Source organism: Tachysurus vachellii, chromosome 25 (genome assembly GCF_030014155.1).
Source record: "Tachysurus vachellii isolate PV-2020 chromosome 25, HZAU_Pvac_v1, whole genome shotgun sequence".
NCBI lineage: Eukaryota > Metazoa > Chordata > Actinopteri > Siluriformes > Bagridae > Tachysurus > Tachysurus vachellii.
The window spans coordinates 3,449,137-3,470,000 of record NC_083484.1 but is presented as its reverse complement, the minus strand read 5'-3'; the positions used below and the strand labels follow the sequence as shown (position 1 = coordinate 3,470,000).

Below are 20,864 nucleotides of genomic sequence, written 5' to 3'. Positions count from 1 at the left end.
GATATGGCAACCAGGTTGTTGTCAAAAGTATGAGCTGACTTTACGCTCATTACACACAAAGGAAAACAGTACAGTGAACAATCTGAACCCAAAATCAGGTGTAAACATAATTATAACTTCCATTTTGGTCCAAGAGAGACAGAACAGCGCCCGTGAGCCAGCACCTTGTGTAATTAGCCTGAGCTCGTGCAGCTCAAACCTGTATGAGGTTGTGGTTCCCATCACTCGATGCAGCAACGGTGCCAGCTGGTGGTTGTACAGTGTGTTACATAAAAGATGCTGGGTTTCGCGTTATTCCATGTTATTCCATGTTATTCCCAGTTTCATGTATTTGCTATTCATGAAAAAAAAACACTTGGAAAAAACCAACAATCATAAACTTCATCTTACGATGTTTATGTAATGTTTTGGTTAATTAGACATTAAGAAACATAAGTTGAAAAATGGTTATAGAACAAATGTGACGGCTTTGTAAAGTCATTGTTGTCATTTCTCACCCTCATGTGCAGCCTACATACCAACCCCCATTTACTTTGGCGCTGTGATCGACACTACATGCATGCTGTGGCAGCAGGACTGCGGCGTGCACGGCTCGTGCTGGGAGTACGATGTCACCTCCTTCCGCTTCGTCTACTTCGGCCTGGCCGCCAGCCTCAAGTTTGTTGGGTTCGTCTTCATCTTCCTCACCTGGTACTCCATCAAATGCAAGGAGGATCGGATGGAGCTCCGGCGCCCGAGCCTGCCTCCGCTCGGCACAGTGAGCGAGCTAGTGTGTCAGGCAGGAGGCCGCAAGTGTCACGCACGTACCCGCTCGTGCCCGGCGTTTACGCTCGATCCAACACCACTTCATCATGGCCACAGCAGCCAAAGCTGCCCGGGAAATGCACTCAAAGCAATAACACCCCCGGTGCGCCCCATGCAGAAGGCCCACGCCCACCTCCATGCCTGAGGTCTAACGCCATCCTCTCCTCGTGCCTTCCTCGATTGGGTGCAAACCTTTTCAAAATTCAGCTGAGGCCCTGCTGAGTATTACAGCTGTTCTCATCAGCACATATCTTCAAAAAAAAAAAAAAGAACTTGATAATGTGTGCATTGTACATTGTAATAGACATCATATGGTGCTAAGTGGGTTTGGGGAAGGGGTGGGGGTCATTTCTGTTCTTCAGTATCATGTCTTGGATCTCAAGATGACTATCAAAACTTCACCACAAGCACAAATGGGAAACTGTTCTATGCAAGCTTCGCCCCTCTGCCCCCCAGCCCCCTGCCCCATGCGTAATACTTTCTAACGTGTATCTCTGAATTTAGCCCACATTCAATAGCCACCGACTCTCTTGTTCTCTCTCTCTCTCTCTCTCTCTCTCTCTCTCTCTCTCTCTCTCTCGTCACTCTCACAAATCTCTATTTAAAGTTTGCTTCGGACGTTTGGCCAGTAAGGAAATAGAAGTGGCTGTCTAGGTTGCCGGAATTTTCCAGCAACGTGGTCCCTCAAGGTTCAGCATCGTGTCCCGTTAAAGGATCAGGGGGCCAATTCAATTACATCACAAGAGAACTCTTATCATTCCTCAGTCATCCCCATGTGATCAGTATAGGTAGAAATCCAGATTATGATTAAAGTCTAACACTAAGCAGACGAAGAAAATGCAGGAAACTAAACATCCTTTGAGCTTAGTGGGATGCGCTGCTCGATTCCTCTGGTTTCCCGGTCCACACGGACCTGTCTCTGCTTTTATAATATCTGATCTGAGGCACATGGTTCAATCCCAGCAGGCCTGGCCATTGCTCTCACGCTGCTGCTGACAAAAATCAGCCTGAGCACTTCAGCGCTTTAGCAATAGTGTTACGAATCCGGCGGCAGCACCTGCAGACTATTTTAATACTAACTCAGAGGTCATACGTCCTCAGAAGGTTACCGGCGTCACCAAATCGGGCGATTAGATGTAGATGTACATTTGCAGTTATCATCCAGGTAGAAATAGTCTCTGAGATAATAATTTCCTGATGCCAATATGCTAGTCTCTATAACAAGCCAACAGGTATTACACTACAAGTAAACGCCTACGAAGAATATAAACCTCTGTCCTCTGATGCTGCATCATTTTGCATAGTATAGTGTAGTTCATTAGGCATTTAGGACGGGAATCACAGCATGCTGGGAACAAAACCCGTCCAAATATAAATCTAAATTTCATCCATCGAATAAGGAAAATGCAATCGCCGTCTAAGAGAAAGAATGAATGAATTCACATTTTAGCTCGGGCTACTGCATTTTTATGAAACCGTTAAAAAGTATAATGTTGTGAAGACTTTCAAAAAAGGAAAAACAAAAAAAAAAAATCTTCACCGATAGCATCATTAAGTTTGAACCTTGAACTTTGAATCTTCACTTCAGTGTTCAGTTTTCAGTCTGTACTGGAGATATTTGTAACACAAAATACGAATCACAACCTCAAAATATTTCACTGTATTATGAACAGAATCAAATGAGAAATCTGTGACAGACATTTTTCTTTTTCTTTTTTTCCCACCCAATAAGTGTTTTCACCTATAGGTCGTTTTATAACAATGCGGTGGGTCATAATGTATCTGGGCAGCGCTGCAGATTTGTTGGTTATCTGCTTTAGGCTCCAACACAAAAGGATTTGAAATAAAAATGTTGCTCAATGTAGCTTTGATTTAAAGACTCGTATGAAGACGTGAACCGTTCACAGGACACGATCCATCCCTTCGTATTCGATGTGTAGAAAACCAAAATAAATAAACAACTTATTCTGAGTATTTATTCTTGGTGAATAAGTACTCATGGACTACGCTGTGAAGAGGAAATACTTCTAGTAGATCGATTACTATTATTATTATTATTATTATTATAATTGTATAATTCTAATTATGCTTTTTTTGGTCTAAAGATGAAAAATGAGTGAACATAAATAATGAATCATGAATCGAATCTTTTTCTGTGCCTAAATTATGTAAGTTATATGTCACGTTGTTATAATATACAGCACATAAATTATGTTTTCTTTTTACATCGTACCTTTTTATATAATATATCATTTTAGGGGTTTTGGCATATAAACTTTTCTTTGGTTTGATTTGCTTCCTGCACCAAAAGGCCCTTAAAAATCTATTATTATTATTATTATTATTATTATTATTATTATTATTATTATTATTATTATTGATTCAGATGTAAATGCCTCAGCTTTGTGAGGAAGGCTGGATAGTGACCGTATGATATTGCGGCATGGCGTTCGGGGTCACGTTGCTTGCACATTTCTTCTGCCTGCTGTGATAAATGAACTGGAGATCTCGGTGCCACAGTGAACCTGTTCTCTATTGGTATTAATGCACATCTCTGTGATGCGAGACGACCTGAAATCACTGAAATTTGTGCTTTGTGTTTTTGGTTTTTTTTTTGTGCTGTAATAGCTCAACTTTGGGATGTTAAATAGACAAAGCAGGGTCACAGGTCATCTACACAACCAAGCCTCTTCACCCTCAGTGCTGTCAGAATGTGTGATGATCATTGTGAAACCCTTAATCTGCCCATGTGGATTACTTCAGGTATATATTTACTTTTTTTTGGGGGAAGGTCATTATTTTTTTTTCCAGCATATTATCGACATGTATTTCTTGAAATAAAAAAACAAAGCTGTAATGGAAAGGTTAAGCTCCTGCTCTGCGTTCCTCAGGAACAGAAGTGAATACATCATGGACACTTTTGTTTACAGATAACTTGAATACTTGATAAATGACATTAAAAACAAGGAGAGAAACATAATTGTGTCTATTTTGTGTCTGGTAGTCGAATAAATATTTCACTGTAAGGAGAGATGCACTTGAGGCCAAGCTGTTAAAGCGAAATGATCCACAACAGAGGGGGTGAATATTTCTGCACAAATCAAGTGTTTTTTATTTTGTTTGTTTTTAACCATAATTTGCTATAAGGAATTCTTTTTTCTTTTTTTTTATTAAAGAACATGTCTTAAAGTGCTTTCTATTTACATTTAATGTTTTCCCCATAAAAAGTACCTGTTATCACTTACATTATAGCAGCTGTAAACAGTCACCAGCCTTTTTCTATAAGTTCATTAAACAAAATAAAGATTTTCATGTGACCAAGAAACCAGAAAGCAAACACATCTCTGTTCTGAAGATTTTCCTTTACATCTTTACCTCTTAAATGTTAAGTGCTGAGACCGGAGACTTCCGTTAAAGTTAAATAAATGTATTTTGAAAACATTATTGTTAGATTTAGTTTATGTGAACATCACTGTGGTGCTCATCACTGTGGTGCTCATCACTGTGGTGCTCATCATCACTGTGGTGCTCATCACTGTGGTGCTCATCATCACTGTGGTGCTCATCACTGTGGTGCTCATCATCACTGTGGTGCTCATCATCACTGTGGTGCTCATCACTGTGGTGCTCATCACTGTGCTGCTCATCACTGTGATGCTCATCATCACTGTGGTGCTCATCATCACTGTGGTGCTCATCACTGTGCTGCTCATCACTGTGATGCTCATCATCACTGTGGTGCTCATCATCACTGTGGTGCTCATCATCACTGTGGTGCTCATCACTGTGGTGCTCATCACTGTGGTGCTCATCATCACTGTGGTGCTCATCACTGTGGTGCTCATCACTGTGGTGCTCATCATCACTGTGGTGCTCATCACTGTGGTGCTCATCACTGTGATGCTCATCATCACTGTGGTGCTCATCATCACTGTGGTGCTCATCATCACTGTGGTGCTCATCACTGTGGTGCTCATCACTGTGATGCTCATCACTGTGGTGCTCATCATCACTGTGGTGCTCATCATCACTGTGGTGCTCATCACTGTGGTGCTCATCATCACTGTGGTGCTCATCATCACTGTGATGCTCACTGTGATGCATGACATTATGTCGAGAGCATTTATATAAAGTATTAATATAATTTAATATATAAATAGAAATATGAACTGCTGATAAAGCCAAGATATTATAATCAATCCATACTATTATCATTATAGTTATTATTATTATTATTATTATTATTATTATTATTATTTTATGATTTCTTATTATAATTATATTATCATTATTATTATTTTTATTATTATTGTCGTTATTATCATTATTATTATTATTTTATGATTATTATTATTATTAATATTATTATTAGTATTATTATTATTATTTTATGATTTCTTATTATATAATTATATTATTATTATTATTATTATTATTATTATTATTATTATTATTATAAAAATAAAGATTAAATACCTTTAACCGAAGAGAATTTTGTTGAAACGATGGCCGAGTCCTAAATTGAATTGCATTGAATATCAAGTGCACTAGATCTTGAATAGAAGTCCGTTCATTTACACACTACATAGTGCACCTGAGTGAGGCCTAAAGACTCGTTTAGGATTGAACCCATCTCTTTAACTTAGTTTGAAGAGCTCGTTTGTAAGTAAATAATTTAGGTAAATAACTTAATTTTTTATTTTTAAGAAACATTTGGACACGAAATAGGCAGTTTGGACACTTTAACTTAAAATATTGCAGAGATTTGTCTCAGTTCGCGAGTTGTTAGCCTGTTAGCCTTATTAGCCTGTTAGCCTTATTAGCCTGTTAGCCTTGATAGCCTTGCTAGCGTGTGTCAATAATTTCTTTTGCTTTTTATTCACCTGTTTATTAAACATTTTTCAGTAAAACTACTTAATGAGGTAGGCTAGCGTTTATGTATTGTGGAAAAAAAACATGATTAATTCCTTCACAGTTCAGCATCAATCCTGCTATAGGTCCATTCAAGTACTTAATGGAACTGAGTCTCTGCCGCCACCTACCGGTGTGTACAAGTAAAATCACGCATAAAAGTGTTTTCCCAAACTCTTCTGTTTAATGCAGGTAAGTAACTGATTGTTTGTGTTCTTTGCTATATTAATAATATATGAGGAAGAAAATAAAAGGAACAGAAACCCCTCTGATATCCAATAACCATAACTGGAAACATGAAATATGTGAGATTTGTTGAATACATAAAACATTGCTCTTAATGGTTTAGCTCCCACGTATCTAACTAGTCTTCTAACACGTTACAATCCTTCACCCTCTCTGAGATCACAAAACTCAGGACTTCTGGTAGTTCCCAGAATATCAACGTCTACTAAAGGTGGTAGAGCATTTTTTTGTATTCAGCTCCCAAACTTTGGAATAGTTACCAAATATTTCCGAGTTTAAATGTAGATTAAAAAACTCATCTCTTTAGTCAGGTGTACACATAATACATCCCATAATATGGTGCTCTAATACATCTGACCAAATGCACATTATCATCTAGTGCTTGTTAATATTATGAACAGCAGATACGTTAATCCCTCTACACTGCTTCCCTCTTTCTACCCATCCCGAGGCATCCAGACATTGTACCAGCTCAGATTGTCTTCTGTGCGATGAAGATTTTGGACCTCCACTGAGACGAGGCCGACTCTGTGAGGATCCTGAGACATCTAGAGATGTTCCAGCTCCAGTTGGACTCTGCGATACTAAAGAGGAGATGTGAACTCCGTGTGGTCTTTTGCATCAATACAACATTCGTCAGACTGTATATTTATAATCACACCCTCCGGCGTCACCCACATGAGGATGAGGTTCCGCTTTGAGTCTGGTTCCTCTCAAGGTTCCTTCCTTTACCATTCAAGGGAGTTTTTTTCTCCCCACAGTCACCTGAATCACCTCAGACTTGCTAATTGGGGATAAACACATATACATTTAAATATATATAAATCTTGAATTTTTTATTCTATTAATCTTTATATTATTCTTTATAATAAACCTTTGTTCTATGTTTATGTTCTGTAAAGCTGATTTGAGACAACATCAATTGTAAAAAGCGCTATACAAATAAACTTGTATTGAACTGAATAAAATAAATAAATTAGAGATCTAGGGGGCACGGTGTCTTAGTGATTAGCACGTTCGCCTCACACCTCCAGGGTTGGGGGTTCGATTCCCGCCTCCACCTTGTGTGTGTGGAGTTTGCATGTTCTCCCCGTGCCTCGGGGGTTTCCTCCGGGTACTCCGGTTTCCTCCCCCGGTCCAAAGACATGCATGGTAGGTTGATTGGTATCTCTGGATAAATTGTCCGTAGTGTGTGATTGCGTGAGTGAATGAGTGTGTGTGTGCCCTGCGATGGGTTGGCACTCCGTCCAGGGTGTATCCTGCCTTGATGCCCGATGACGCCTGAGATAGGCACAGGCTCCCCGTGACCCGAGGTAGTTCGGATAAGCGGTAGAAAATGAATGAATGAATGAGATCTGCTTCATTACATCACCCTGTTGTTGGTGATGCTCTTATTACATCATGACCCAAAGTGCACATAAACGTGTGTGTGTGTGTGTGTGTGTGATGGAAGTTAGCAGAAAATCCAGACAAAGAAGCATGTAAGAAAAAGCTGAACTTTTATTTTGAAATGACAAACTACTGTCCAATGACTTGAATGAAATGAACAGCTTTTACCTGTTGAGCGTGAAAATATTTGTAAAAAAAAAACCAACAAAAAAAAAAAAAGCAGCTCTGTTTGCTCTGTAGTACCACTTAAGCTGAAAAATATGTACAACATAAATGACGAAATTGAGAAACACTTTCAAAAGCATTGTAGATCAAAACATACAATAATTATGCCTAATAAATACCCATCATTCTCCATTTCTTCATAAGGAGTGATACATCTTTACAAGGAAATAAGGCGTACTTGCAGAAAGCGGTGCCCTCTTGAGAATGGAAACGAATGTGTTTCAAGAACAGCACATGAAGGCAAAAAGCAAATACGTTTCTGATTGTGCAGTTTTTTGCGCTCGCAAATCATATACTGAGACGAAAATGTGAAGAAATCTCACATGCAATAGCTTTAGAACGTTGACACAAGCTGTAGGAACTAAGTGTGGGAGGTGGAGTATGTACATCATGTCTACGTGTTCCTCCATCCAGAACCTTATAGCTTTACCACCTTCATTCATTTTAGGTTTCAGACATGGGCAACCAAATGCAGTTGTTTTTTTTGTTGTTGTTTTTTTTTTTTTTTGCATATGATACACTTTTGCATAATATATGCAGAATTTATCCAAAAAGATTTTTTCCGAACTAATCATTTACATCCACAATCTATGCGGTCGATCATTTCTGCCGAAACATTCTCAATTGGATTTATCTTAAACTCAGTCTCGCTTCAACCGAAAAAGGCAATTACAAAGACATAATCTTTTACTTCAGGCCAGAATAAAGTTTAGAAGTATAACTATATGTGTAACTATATTAATATATTACAAATGTTTCAATAGTTGATGAAAATTGGCTTTTTATTTTTTTAATTTTTTTAATAAAATAGTTCGTCAATGATAGAGATTAGAATTCTCTCAAATCTACATAAATTAGAAAATTTTAGTGTAATTCTCTATATTGTAGGCAATATCATGGGCAATAATGCAATTCTGATCTTAGGAAATAGGTAGGTTGGGTTTTTTTGTTTGTTTCTTTTTGTTTTAAATGCTTTTATTATTTTTATTATTTTTTTTTTTTTAACAATAGACCAGCAACCATGGCTCCTTAGATTAACAGGCACATAGAGTAAACTTTTTAAACACCGCTCTTCTTCTTTTGTTTATTGCGCAATTTTTTTTATAATTTACTTTAATAAATTAGAATACGACTGAAATGAGGCATGAAATAATTTAACTGAAATTTGCGTCACACGAGTCGAACGCGAATGGATCGAGCGTCGAGAAACGGCTCAAATAATCTCACGAAGAAGCTGTTTCACTTTTCCAGAGCTCAGAGTGGCTCAGATACTCAGTTGGTGTTCAGAGATAAATAAATAAACCTCAAAACCTAAGGAATAAATAGAGTAATAAGTAGTGATGGTAAATAGATATCACAGTTATGCGAAGGTTCTCCAAAATGAGTATTTGTTAATGAGATTTTTTAAAACCAAAATATTTTACGTGGCGTGTTGTTTTATTAACACAAACACTCTGTATCTTAGCTTCTGTGCTAACTTTCGACACTCCGAACACCGAAAAATGGTTCGACGTCTTTACTGAACGCAAAGCAGTCAACACGCCAGCAACCCATGAAGCCCCACTTCAGTTTCATCCATATTTTCACAGGTAAAGTGCTAATTGAGGAGCCTTTGGGGAGATTCGTGTACCATTAGAGATCCCAATGAGCCATTTTGTGGAACAAGAGGAGTCTTCCTCTAGCTTTGTGATTACGTACAGACCGTACAAACGTGACAGAAACAGAAAAAAAAACCCAAAGGGGTCTTTAAAATGCTGTTTTGAGTTTTGGTGGAAATTCTCAGAAGAGCCAAATAGGGTCCATCACAGCGATGTATGGTCACAATACATTGCTTCCAAAAAGCTAGAAAAAGTCCCTGAGGTGCATAATCAGCATTTTTGTTTTTTTTTTAAAAGACTCCCATCTGTGCCCTGTGTAAAGTTCATATAAATAATGTTATCAATAGTAATAATATTAGTAACACCAATGTGGGTGACAAATTCAGCTCGACCTTCCTGGTAGTATGTACAAATATTCTTAAACCGGCAGCTAGAGACTTTAAACCGAAATATTAGCTGCCAAATTGATGGCAATAACAATAATAATAATAATAATAATAATAATAATAATAATAATAATAATAAGACTGATAACATTTCCAAGGCAACTAATGCAAATTTTGATAGCCTTAAATTACAAAATGACATTAAAGCTGTATTCATTTACAATTGTATACTCTTTTTCATAGTGTTTAATATTTAACGTCCATCCACGTCAGACTTTGACATACTCCATCACAGACAACTTCATGGCTTCTTCCAGCATCTGATTGTCTGTGAATGTAGCAGGCGGTTCAGGTACAGATTCTGACAAACCAATCAGCGACTCCAAGAGGCCGGTGCCCTGGTCGTTGACTTGTGGGAAGCTGGGATGGGCAGGCAACTGAAACTGGAAAAAGTTGTCTAAATGTTCATACTCCTTGAGAGAGTTGTACAGTGAGCTGGGCCCTAGACAGGGAAAGCCGTCAAGGAATTCCAGGTCGGACTCCGAGGAGAGGCTCAGGTCCATGTAGTTATCGATGGTAGGAGACGGGGTGTTCGGAACCGAGCCGCTGTGAATGAGAGTGTCGTCTTGATTCGCGTTTTCATCCAAGAGATCAGACACTGCCGTCGCTCTGTCCGTAGAGTCCGTTTGTGGCATGCGGGCATTATCTTCACTGTCCACATTTTCTACAGTACTGAAAATGCCGTATCCTACAGACGACAGCTCAGTCCTTCTCTGCTGTTGGCTGCAATCATCGTTATCAGTGTCACTGAAGCTCAGGATCTGCGCAAGTCCGTTTTCGTCCACGTCCAGAGAAGACTGTTCACTCCGAGGCGCGTCAGCTACTTCCAAGTCCTCGCTCTGACCCGAAGAACTAGACGAGTCCGTCATGTCGCTGCTACAGCTGTTTTCCCCAGCAGCTGCTAATTCGGAGTTGAAATGAAAACTCGAGCTGTTCGGCTCACCGCTGCCCTCTGCTGGACAGAGGTCTCCAGAGCTCATCTTGGGCTGCTCGTTTGAGGTGGCCTCGTTTTCAGAAGCATGCTCTTCCAAACGCTTTTCAAGCTCCAGCTTCATGATGGTGTGAATGTAATGAGTCTGGACACGACTGGGGTTAAACTCGATGCGGCCCTCCGTGTTCCCACAGCCGTCCTTGGTGCAGCCACAAGGGAAAGATGAGTGATCCATCTGTGAGATTAAAAAAAATGCAAATACTTTAGATTAACTTTTAGAGATAATTACGTTCACTTGATAAACAGGTAAATAAACACTGGACTATGGCGTGCGTTTTAGTTTAGAACCAGCCGTGCTGGATCAAGGTGAGTATTTGACTTGAATTTAACTGAAATTTAAAGACCTCAAAAGGACTAGATTGAGAAACTCTGACCAGTCCTAATGTACATATGAAGCCTAAGTGCATTATGTTTCCCACCTGACACTTGATGCCAGCCAAACTGCAGCTGCAGGTTTCAGGCTCACAGAAGCCCTGACAGTCACAGCCACAGTCCTCCCGTGACGTACGCAGTTCATGCAGCTGCCTCTTCTCCTCCTTGTCTATCTTTTTCACTCCAGCTGCTTTCAGGATGGCGTGCCGCCTTTTGGACGGATACGGGTGGAGGAATGATCCGTTGTCCAGGTTCACACCGCTGAGATCGATTTCCTGCTCCGGGATATCGTCCACGGTCAGCTGGTCCGCCTCTTCAGACTCTTGGGTACCGTTCTTAGTCAGCTGTTAGAGAGGGCAAGTGGACAGTTAAAGATCCCCTGTTGCTTGTAATCGTGTTTTATGCGGTCTCTTCAGTTACAAACTAAACATTTAAATTTACATACCTTCTGTTTTAGAGCCTCTAGTTTCTCTTCTTTCATTCTGTTCTTGATCTTCTCACGCCGTAGGTGCCGCTGTTCGATAGCAAACTCAGCCAACGTGTAGCGGCGCTGCACGCTGTGCCTCTGCACCATGCCCAGCGTGCATCCACCTCTGCTAGGTACACTAGTGAAGCCCTGGCACCGTGGGAAGAAGAAGACAGTCACCTGATCAAACTGCACATTGCCCCGTCGTGGTCTTTTGGTCTTTTTGAGGATGGAGGTGGCTACAGGAAAGAAAGAAAAAACAGAGCTTTTGTAAGAGGATTGCTTTAAAAAAAATATAAATCAAAAAAAAGAGTAAAAGGGAAAACAAATATGTAATGGCGTTCCTGAAAGAATAAAAATGGTACGTCTGTGTGCGTAGGTGTTTTAGATGGATTGCGCTGAAGTGCTTTTCTTAGGAACTCATCAGGGAATATTTAGTTAGGAAGAGGGCCAGGTCTAAGGGGAAGACTTAAGAGTGGGAGTAAACATCAGGATTTCTGAGTTATAACATTCGTGCACCACAAGATGGCAGACAACGCAACCGCTGTCAAGCAGTGAAAAAAAGTGCACACCAACAATTATAGAAAGAATGAAGAGAAAAGCAAGTTTCTCATATACACACACACACACACACACACACATTATCAAGGAGTCGAACACGGGTACACGGCCCAAACATTAACATCACTCCAATTTCTTTTGGATCTAATAAATGCATCACTTTCTTTTTATCAGCTAGCCTGGAATTTCCCCTTGGCGGTGATTGTTAGAAGGGAATTTAAGCTGTCAGATTAATTGCACGGTGAGTAAATGTGTTAGAAATTTGAGGCTTCCTGCGTCAAGGAGAAGTGTCAGAGCGGTACATTTCAGCTGAGATTGAGCAGCGCAGCCACTTCACACACACACACACACACACACACAGCTGTCTGAAGCCTACTTTGTGGATAGTTCAGTGTCAACCAGCCAAGCTTTCAGCTTGTGTTAAAGGCACTGGAATGAGACTTATGCAAAAGGGAGGCGTTTATAACAAAACCACAGGAAAAAATACGAGGAAAAAAAATGTGGGAAAGCGACTTTTGGAAATTCCGCCTTCCTCTGTGAATGAGACAGGGCTGCGTTTCCATGTAGAAGATGCAACAATACATATTTAAATAGAGTGTGTGTGTAGATGGGATTGAACAATCTAATAATCTCCACAGATGGTCTCCTTTAAAACAAACAGCCTGCTGTAAAAACCTGCTGTGTACATATGCCTTGGCTATCGTGCCTTGGCTTCTTGTGCAACGTTGCTCACGTATTTAAAACAAAAAAAATAATAATCTGACCTTCCAACTATGTTTTTAATTGATCAGATTAATTTCAGATTGAAATTGGTGGAAGCTTTTATTTTAAAGCTTTTAAAACAAAATCCTTAATATAGAATTGAGTAGTTTCCAGTTGCCTGACTTTTATTTCCGATTAAATAATTAAACTCAGTCTAGGTTTCAGATGAAGAATCATCTTGCTTTCATTTATTTCATAAGCCTTTCTCAGCTCTCCCTTAGCACCTGTATTGAGGGTCTGCCAGGTACAGACAAGGCTCTGTGTGTTCTTTCTCCCCCTCTCTCTCTCTCGTTCATGCGCTCGCTGTCTCTACTGGCGTCCTGCCCATTCACTGGCACTTTGCCCTGCCATCCTGGGAATCTCACAACTGTTTACCCTGCTTCCTTCACCTCACTGCTCTCACAATCTCCATCGGCGAGGCAGATGAACAGCAGGCGAGTGTGCGGGATACACGGCGCTGCACTTTCCAAGTTCTTCAAAATTTGCTCAGAAGGCAGAAGGTGACCTTGTCAACGTTCAGAGCCTGATTCTCCTTCAGGAAAGCAATTTAAAAAAGGTAAAGATGTTCCTAAATATGGTTGTGCAGTTCGTTCCCAAAGGACCCTGCCTACACTGCACTTCTTTTTTTTTTTTTTTAAGCTCAGAGATGACAGTAATGGAATAAAACGGAAGCCATACTCACTGCTGAGCGACACTGCCGGTGAGCTCGGGTTACTGGGAGTGGAGTCCAGGGTGTCGGAATAGCAGCTCTCTCCATCCGAGTCCCAGCCGGAGTAGGCAGAGGATGAGAGAGACGAGGGAGAGGATGAAGAGTAGCATGGGTCCTCCTCTACCTCCTCAAACTTCCTCTTGAGAAGCCCACTCATGGCTCTAAAGTGCTGATCTGTGGGACACAAAACAGGCCACAAAAGACTTATTATCTTCAGGATGACAAGCAAATATCATAGAATAGTAAAGCTGCACCGTGTGCACGTTCATCAACTCGAGCTATGACAATAACGAAGTGTGCTATCCACGCCGACTATCGTCTACATGCTGAACATGCACGTTGTCCTTTTCATTTGCTCCAATACACTTCTTGTACGGCCTTTCAAATAACAAGCTGACTGTACTATACAACTGGCCCTGAGCCGTGAGGGGAACAGGAAGCAATCAATCAATCAAGTCCCTCTAGTGCAAGTCAACAATTATCAGACCCTTCACCCACTTCCAAATTCAATCAGCCAAGCAAATACATTGATCAGCAGAAAAGGAATCCACAGAATACACAGAATGCACACAAGCAAGTACAGTAGGCATGTTTATTATGTAGCCCTTGAATGCCCTTCTTTCCACTACTCCCATGGAGAGACCGCTTGTGCAGTGATAAAGACAATCAATTCTTTGGACAGGAGAGAAAAAGCTGGTCTACGCTTCTGGCTTTAAGGAGCTTGAGTAGGAGGAATGCAGCGACTCGCACGCTTTTTGTGCCCCTGGTGGCTCTCGGGTCTCATGCATCTATTCTGCCCTGAAGACATTCTCTGTCAGTTAACACACCTCAAGCCGTACTGTGGGTTGTTGCTCTCTGCTGACACGTGTGGAGGAAGACAGGAAAGAACAAGTATACCTCTGAGCAAGTTTTTTTTTTAAAATGCAAGACGTACACACACGTTGAAGTAATACAATGTGATTCTCTGAGTAAATAAGATACCTTGAACCAGCGTGGAGCTTTCACAAGTATTTTTTTTTTTTTTTACTTCTCTTCTGTGTTCTTGCTAAGCCAGAGCAGAGCATTACAAAAACAATTCTAGTTCCTACTATCAGGGCCACTTCCCAGAAGTGACAGACAGTCGTGACTGGAAAATGATACAAGTCTGAAGCGCTGTCTGGGTCATTAACAAGTCTGGGTGCATCTGAATAATAACTCAGTCATCACCTCCAGGCAGATCTTAGCTGACGGCAAGCAGTTATCTTTAACAGAATTTCTTGTCCAGACCGTTTGAGTGTGTAATATACAGTACAGGACGGCTTGCGAACGAATTTATGCTAGGGCTTTGGATAAGGTATTACAGCTCACCCTAACTGATGTAGCAATAAAGCACCCAAAATTACACCCCAGACTAAAAAGTGCTGACATTTTAAATGTCTAAGACTCCGAGACATAACCTGCACACTATGCCAACACAACCCACCCAACCTTCCACCCCTTCCCAAAACTCAGACGTGCCCACGTCTTTCCAAACCAACCTCCACATGCAAATGCACGCTTGGTCAACTTTATCGGTCCCTGTTATGCAAGTGTGTGCTGAGTAAATAGTAACGTCTACAGCACATCCATCAAGGCAGTGACGTTTCCCTGTTGCATAAGCAGTTACACAATAAGAGCATAAAACGGTCTGATAAAAGGTGGATGGAACCTGATGTATACTGTACCGCAGTCCCGGTGATCATCCACGCACAATAGTTAACACTGACTGCTTTTAGAAAGATTATTATTTGCATGCAAGCACAGACAGTACACTGTATATCAGAGCCCTAAAGTATCCGTGACATGTCTCATCTTGCAGCAGTGCAAGCAATACTTTGCTTCGACAGGCCTGCGAGTCTGCATTCAGGCATCTGCAGAAATATCCCTAAGAGTTTGCGTATATAGAGAACAATAAGCCAACTGCTGCATGCTTGCAGCAATGCACATGGAGGAAAAAAAAAAAAAGACCAGGCCACATTATAAAGAATTATGAACCATGATTGCATTATTGTCTTAGACTGTTAGTATTTAGTGGTGTTGGAGCACCTGGACACAGCAGCTGTTGCTTATCTAGCCTCCTTTTAACCTGCACCTATGCCTCAGATACACATAGCTGCAAGGACACACAAGATCACCTTACACCTTCCTGAGATCTCCTTGTGTGTCTGGCAGAAAACAAAGCCTTGAGAAAAATCCCTGAGGAGGCTCACCAGAGAAGCTTTAATTAAGAGCTGCGGACAGAAGGATTGGGAGGGGGGGGGTGGTTACGAGGATAGTAAAGGGAGAGAAAGAGCTTGGGACCCAGAGCTTGGTGTCAGAAGTGGGTCATTGTCTCGACTGCAGCCTACCTGACAGCCTGATTTGTTAATCTTGTTTAACAGGCAGAAACAATAAAGACAAGCTCATTCCAGTCATATGTACTGTAGGAGCACATACTGTACCCCTAGGCAGGAGAAATCCTAGAAGACATCCAGATTTTAAGCAGAAGTCAGTCATTCTTCCACTACACCCAACACTTTCCATTAAAAACAGATATCATTCTTTATTTCAGACGAACTGGCCTCTTTACCACCAGCGGCAGTGTAGAGCTAGGCTTGCTATTTTGTAAAGAGTCAGGAACCATCACCTGATAAATCTCACCACCCAGAGGGATGAGATGGGGCTAGTAAGATAGAGTACACAGTGTGGTTTTTCGCAGAACCATCAATTATGCAGCACTGTCATTCCATTAAGTGCACAGTCAGGAGGAGAAAGGCAGCGCCGCCATGAGGTATTCCCCACACGGTTGTCATCGGTGCTCGGGAGGTAAATCTCATGCAGCACAGAATAGAGAAAAGGCTGTTCGGTGTAGCAGCTTTCCGCAGAAACCAGATCTACCACTATAGTCAGCAATGAGTGCTGATAAGATGTCACTGATACGGTCCACATACAGCCTGACAAGGCTTAAGCAAACAAAAAAAAAGAACTCTTATGAAGAAAATGAGTGGAGCTTTGCAAGATTTTTTTTTTTTAATACAACAGATCATCTGTAATTAATAATAGCAATTAGCATATCACTAGCGTTATATAGTAAGGCCAAGAAATGGTTTTAATCTTTAATGCAATTTTTTTTTTTTTTTTAAGTTTTTAAACACCACAGCAAAAGAGCAGAGCAGCCTATCTGAACTACCCTCTATTGCCTCACACTCGAACACACCAGGTGCTGGAGAACTGACTTTGCCCTGCCAGTTTGCAGTGCAGCACGTCCACAACAGATAACAGCACATAGCATGCACTTTAAATGTGCCAACAACAAAAGAGCACAAAACCTACGTAACACTCTACATGCACAACACCTGTATTTGAAGATCGGTGGAGATCTTAGGGCATGTTGACACACACAACACTGATATTGACATACTTAGACACAGGTGTGCATATTACTGGAAATGCAGCCCATAACATACAGTAAGCAGCCACAAAGTTTGCACCTCTATACAGAAAGAGAACCACTCCACCTGCTGGCGCAGCCACAAAAACTAACACGGTCTGAGGAGCATTTCCAGTGAAGGAAGAACACTAAACAGTCAGTTGTGCCAAAGACATTCTGTTCCTGTGGTACAACCCATACACAGTACACTGCCTTTCCAAATAGTAGCTTGTACACTCATATGGGTGGGAGGGAGATGGAGGGGAAGGAGGACTTTAAACAAATAAATAAAGTGATGGCTCCAGCCACAGGAATTCTTCTCTGGCAGGGTGACGCATTTTACAGAGCATGGCGGTGCTATCGAACCCAGATGTGCTGATCTCGCTTACAGAAAGAGAGAGAGAGAGTACAAGACAGACAGACAGAGAGAGAGAGAGAGAGAGTACAAGACAGACAGAGAAAGAGAGAGAGAGAGACTACGCCTAGGACAAAAATCCATCTTTGCAAAAATACCCTGTAGTTGACCTCATGAGCTGCACAGACATTCCACAGAACCATTTGTGTCACAGATGTGCTTGCCATGTACTCTGGAGTTCCCGCCAACACTTTAAACTTGTATGTGTTTTCCCCACACACTTGCATGTCAATTAGAGCTAATTACGAAACAAGACAATACACCATGTCAGATTCGCTTAGAACAGGGACACCGCAGACCTCAGCTCAATTAACAGAAGCAAATTAAGAGTTCAACACCTTCTTCTGTGTCAGTCAGCAAGTGCTGAGAATCAGATATACCTACATTTTACATGCTCAGTTAAACAAGCATTCAATGCAGAAACGCAGTGTTTAATGACATTCTACCTCACATTCACAGTGTAAACTTCGTTGTTCATAGAACAATTTGCATCAATATCTGAAATGCAAAGTTAGGAAAGTGCAGGCACAGAATGTCTTCTGCATGAACGTTGTTATGATCCTTAGACACGTTCACTCTAAATAGACTAAAAAAGGACAAGCAACATATTTCCAGTGAAATTCCAAATTAGAAATTCCAAAGCGAGTGGGTCAGCTAGGGAAGGAAGGAAGGGAGAGAGGAGTGGACTCATGGTCCAACCACAGTCTGGGACACTTTCTATCCAGTACATCACAAACCAGGACTTGAAACTGACAAAACAGATGGGACCCCTGGGTTACACCACTTTAGAGACAACAGTCTCCCCCACCCCCATTGTCCCTCGGCAGTGTGTGTGAACAACTTGTCTAAGGAGGTACACTGATTTGTACAGTGACTACCACTTAAGCACACAGAGAGACAAAAGACAAGCTTTCAGCATGCTGGAATACACAGTTAATGGTGTGTATTGCATCAAAACATCATTTGTAAAACAGAGCAACATGTAATAGGTTTGGAGTAAAAGTGTTCTCAAAATCAAGTGACCAAGCAGATTCACAACATGGATCAGGTTGAATTACGCATAACACAATATGTGACACAATAATGAGATATATATCATTTGAGCTTATAAAAAAATATATACAAATAGCAAAATAAAAAGAAAACACATCGGACATTCTGGATAAAAGGCTGCAAAAAGTGGATTTGCCTCCCGGCACAGAATCTAAACAAAGGCTCATGCGCTTCTTGTCACTGGAACATGATTCCCTCCGACAGCCCGAGTGAGGTCGCGCTAGAGACAGACACAGAGGCATCACACACCATGGAACTGAGTTCAACAGGAATTTACACTCGCACAATGGAACAAGGGCCAAGTGACTAATATTCACAAAAAAATAAAAAAATAAAAAAAAACAACAAGCTTTTTTTTAACCCAAATCCTTTATTCTAATTTTTTACAGAACCGTTTTGCTTTCCGCCTTTCAGAATTCCACGTTCAATCCAAACTGGAAGTTTTCCACGATTGGTTGGTTATTTAAAGCACGTCCATGTCCATGATTGCAGCTCTGGTGTGTATCTGCGTTACAAATCTATAATCACAATCAGTCGATGGTTTAACGCGTGAGACTGAGTGATATAATGCGAAGCCATTGGAATGGAAACGGTGCGTTATTCAATCATGCCTTTAGCCAACCTCTCTCTCTCTCACACACACACACACACACACTGACCCCAATCATCGCTCTTGTTTAATGCTAATGACAATTAACACCAAGTCATCAAGAGACTGATCTGAGTAACACACCAGGACTAACAAACTATCTGGAAGAACAAGGAATGTATCCGGTTACGCAAAAATCTCCATTCAAAGTACATTAAACGTATCCAATAGAAACACATCTGGTCTTTCTTTCTTTTTAAATCTATTATGAAATTCTATTAGTGTTATGGTACTATTTCTAACAACCAGACCAGTGTTTGTGTTTCCCTATTTATGACCAATCCATACCTAACGAGTTGAAACCTATCCAGTTATGTTATTGTATGTTTATTCAACAAAAACCATAACCGCTTAAAAAAACATCTGGAATTTGTTTCCGCGATTAAACAGTGCGTCAATTAATCCGACTCATATATACACACATGAAAAATGATGACCTCAGTGGATCTTTCCCCTGTTGCAGTGACGGAAGGGAACATTCAAAACTATTTGGCTTTCCTTCACCTTCACCAAACCCCGAGTCTGGAGATTAGACACACGACAAGAGCGCGACGTTTAAAACCTTAATAATATGAAGAATTTAAAAAGAAAACACTTCTGCTTACCAACCAAGGGATTGCGTATCCGATCACCATTAGTGAAAATCACAATAGATTTTTTGGGGGGGTGAAAAAAGAGACGGAATAGTGAGAAGTAATCCAGGCGCACACGATGGCACACAGGCTGGGCTTTTGTGTCTTTCTGCTGTAGCAGCTGAAGCGTTTTTGCCTTGTCTGAGGCGGACCGCTCAGTAGCGCAGCCTTTTTCGTCAGTGGAAAACTCCCTCCTGGCGTCTGACGCAGGCGGTGACACACACACACACACACACACACACACACACACACACACACAGAGAGAGACCTGCCCACGCTGCTTCCTGCTTTCCCGGAGAGCTGTCCTCACATAACATCACTACTTACAATCATCTAAATATATATAATGAGAACAAACCAAACACAGGACGTGCCGTAATTCAGAACAAGCTGCTCATCACTCTCTCTAGTAAATATTTTTTTTTTCCCTCCACTCCAACATAAACCCCCACAACCATGTCTTTATTCTTTACTCTTCATGGATTTATTTAATGATCAGTGTCATAGGACTGATTTACTGCCAATGGCACATCTTATAGTCCAGTGTCATGAAGATTTCACATACAAGCTGCTGTTTCTGTGTAAAACAGCTGCACTTTTATTTCCCAGTTTTAGACTCAACCTCAGACAAAACCATGAGTCAGAAAATGTCAAAAAAAAACAAACAAAAAAAAAACCCTTTGCATCATCGATGCCAGTGATGTAATTGTTCTGTGATGATTCAAAGATGTTTGGGAAGTTCTTCAAGAGGTTTATTTTATACTTTTTCTCACAGTTTTCTGTATCATAAGAATGAGAGATTTAGCACTTGTTGTAGTTGTTGTAGAAGGACATTATTTACATTGACACTATCTACTGTAGAGTGTCACCCAAATGAGGATGGGTTCCCTTCTGAGTCTGGTTCCTCTCAAGGTTTCTTCCTCATATCTTCTTTAGGGAGATGATACGTCACCTCCGGCTTGCTCATTAGGGATATATATATATATATGTATAGTATTTTAAATTTTAATTTAATATTTTTAAAATTAATTTTAAAACTTCAATTGTATATATTCACTTATTTATTTTTATTCTTATTTTTTCTTCTTCTCATTATTATTATATTTGTATTTCCTTCTCTCTCTCTCTTCTGTTTCCATACTTCTGTAAATTGGAAATTGTTAAAAGCACTATACAAATAAATTAAAATGAAATTGAAAAATAGTGGA

The 20,864-nt window shown here is 40.6% G+C and overlaps 2 protein-coding genes and 1 long non-coding RNA gene across 4 annotated transcripts in view; 1 reads left to right on the top strand and 2 right to left on the bottom strand.

Annotated features, from left to right (window-relative positions):
* The window catches only part of LOC132840447 (solute carrier organic anion transporter family member 5A1), a 42,348-nt gene extending 38,213 nt beyond the window's left edge, over positions 1-4,135 (top strand). For both annotated transcript variants that reach the window (XM_060862106.1, XM_060862105.1), the window contains exon 9: positions 510-4,135. In XM_060862106.1, the coding sequence (XP_060718089.1) occupies positions 510-949 (440 nt within the window). In that variant the 3' untranslated portion in view covers positions 950-4,135. The remainder of the gene's footprint in view (positions 1-509) is intronic.
* A 1,741-nt stretch (positions 4,136-5,876) lies between these two features.
* On the bottom strand, positions 5,877-7,269 carry LOC132840373 (uncharacterized). The gene is made up of 2 exons (XR_009647805.1): positions 6,640-7,269; positions 5,877-6,545 (listed from the first exon to the last, which is right to left on the bottom strand). It is a non-coding gene; the product is annotated as an uncharacterized LOC132840373 (long non-coding RNA).
* Positions 7,270-7,443: 174 nt separating this feature from the next.
* csrnp1b (cysteine-serine-rich nuclear protein 1b) lies at positions 7,444-19,831 on the bottom strand. Its single transcript, XM_060862358.1, has 5 exons — positions 19,630-19,831; positions 13,454-13,654; positions 11,428-11,687; positions 11,030-11,326; positions 7,444-10,785 (listed from the first exon to the last, which is right to left on the bottom strand). The coding sequence occupies exons 2-5, from the start codon at positions 13,635-13,637 to the stop codon at positions 9,829-9,831; spliced, it is 1,698 nt and encodes a 565-aa protein (XP_060718341.1). The 5' UTR covers positions 13,638-13,654; positions 19,630-19,831; the 3' UTR covers positions 7,444-9,828.
* Between the last annotated feature and the right edge of the window lie 1,033 nt (positions 19,832-20,864).

Bases quoted from the DNA above. Each gene is read 5' to 3' on its own strand.
- csrnp1b (XM_060862358.1), bottom strand. From the start codon at position 13,637: ATGAGTGGGCTTCTCAAGAGGAAGTTTGAGGAGGTAGAGGAGGACCCA. The intron at 11,327-11,427 runs GTATGTAAATTT...CCTCTCTAACAG, and splicing joins TAGAGGCTCTAAAACAGAAG to CTGACTAAGAACGGTACCCA. The intron at 10,786-11,029 runs GTGGGAAACATA...TTAATCTCACAG, and splicing joins TGGCTGGCATCAAGTGTCAG to ATGGATCACTCATCTTTCCC.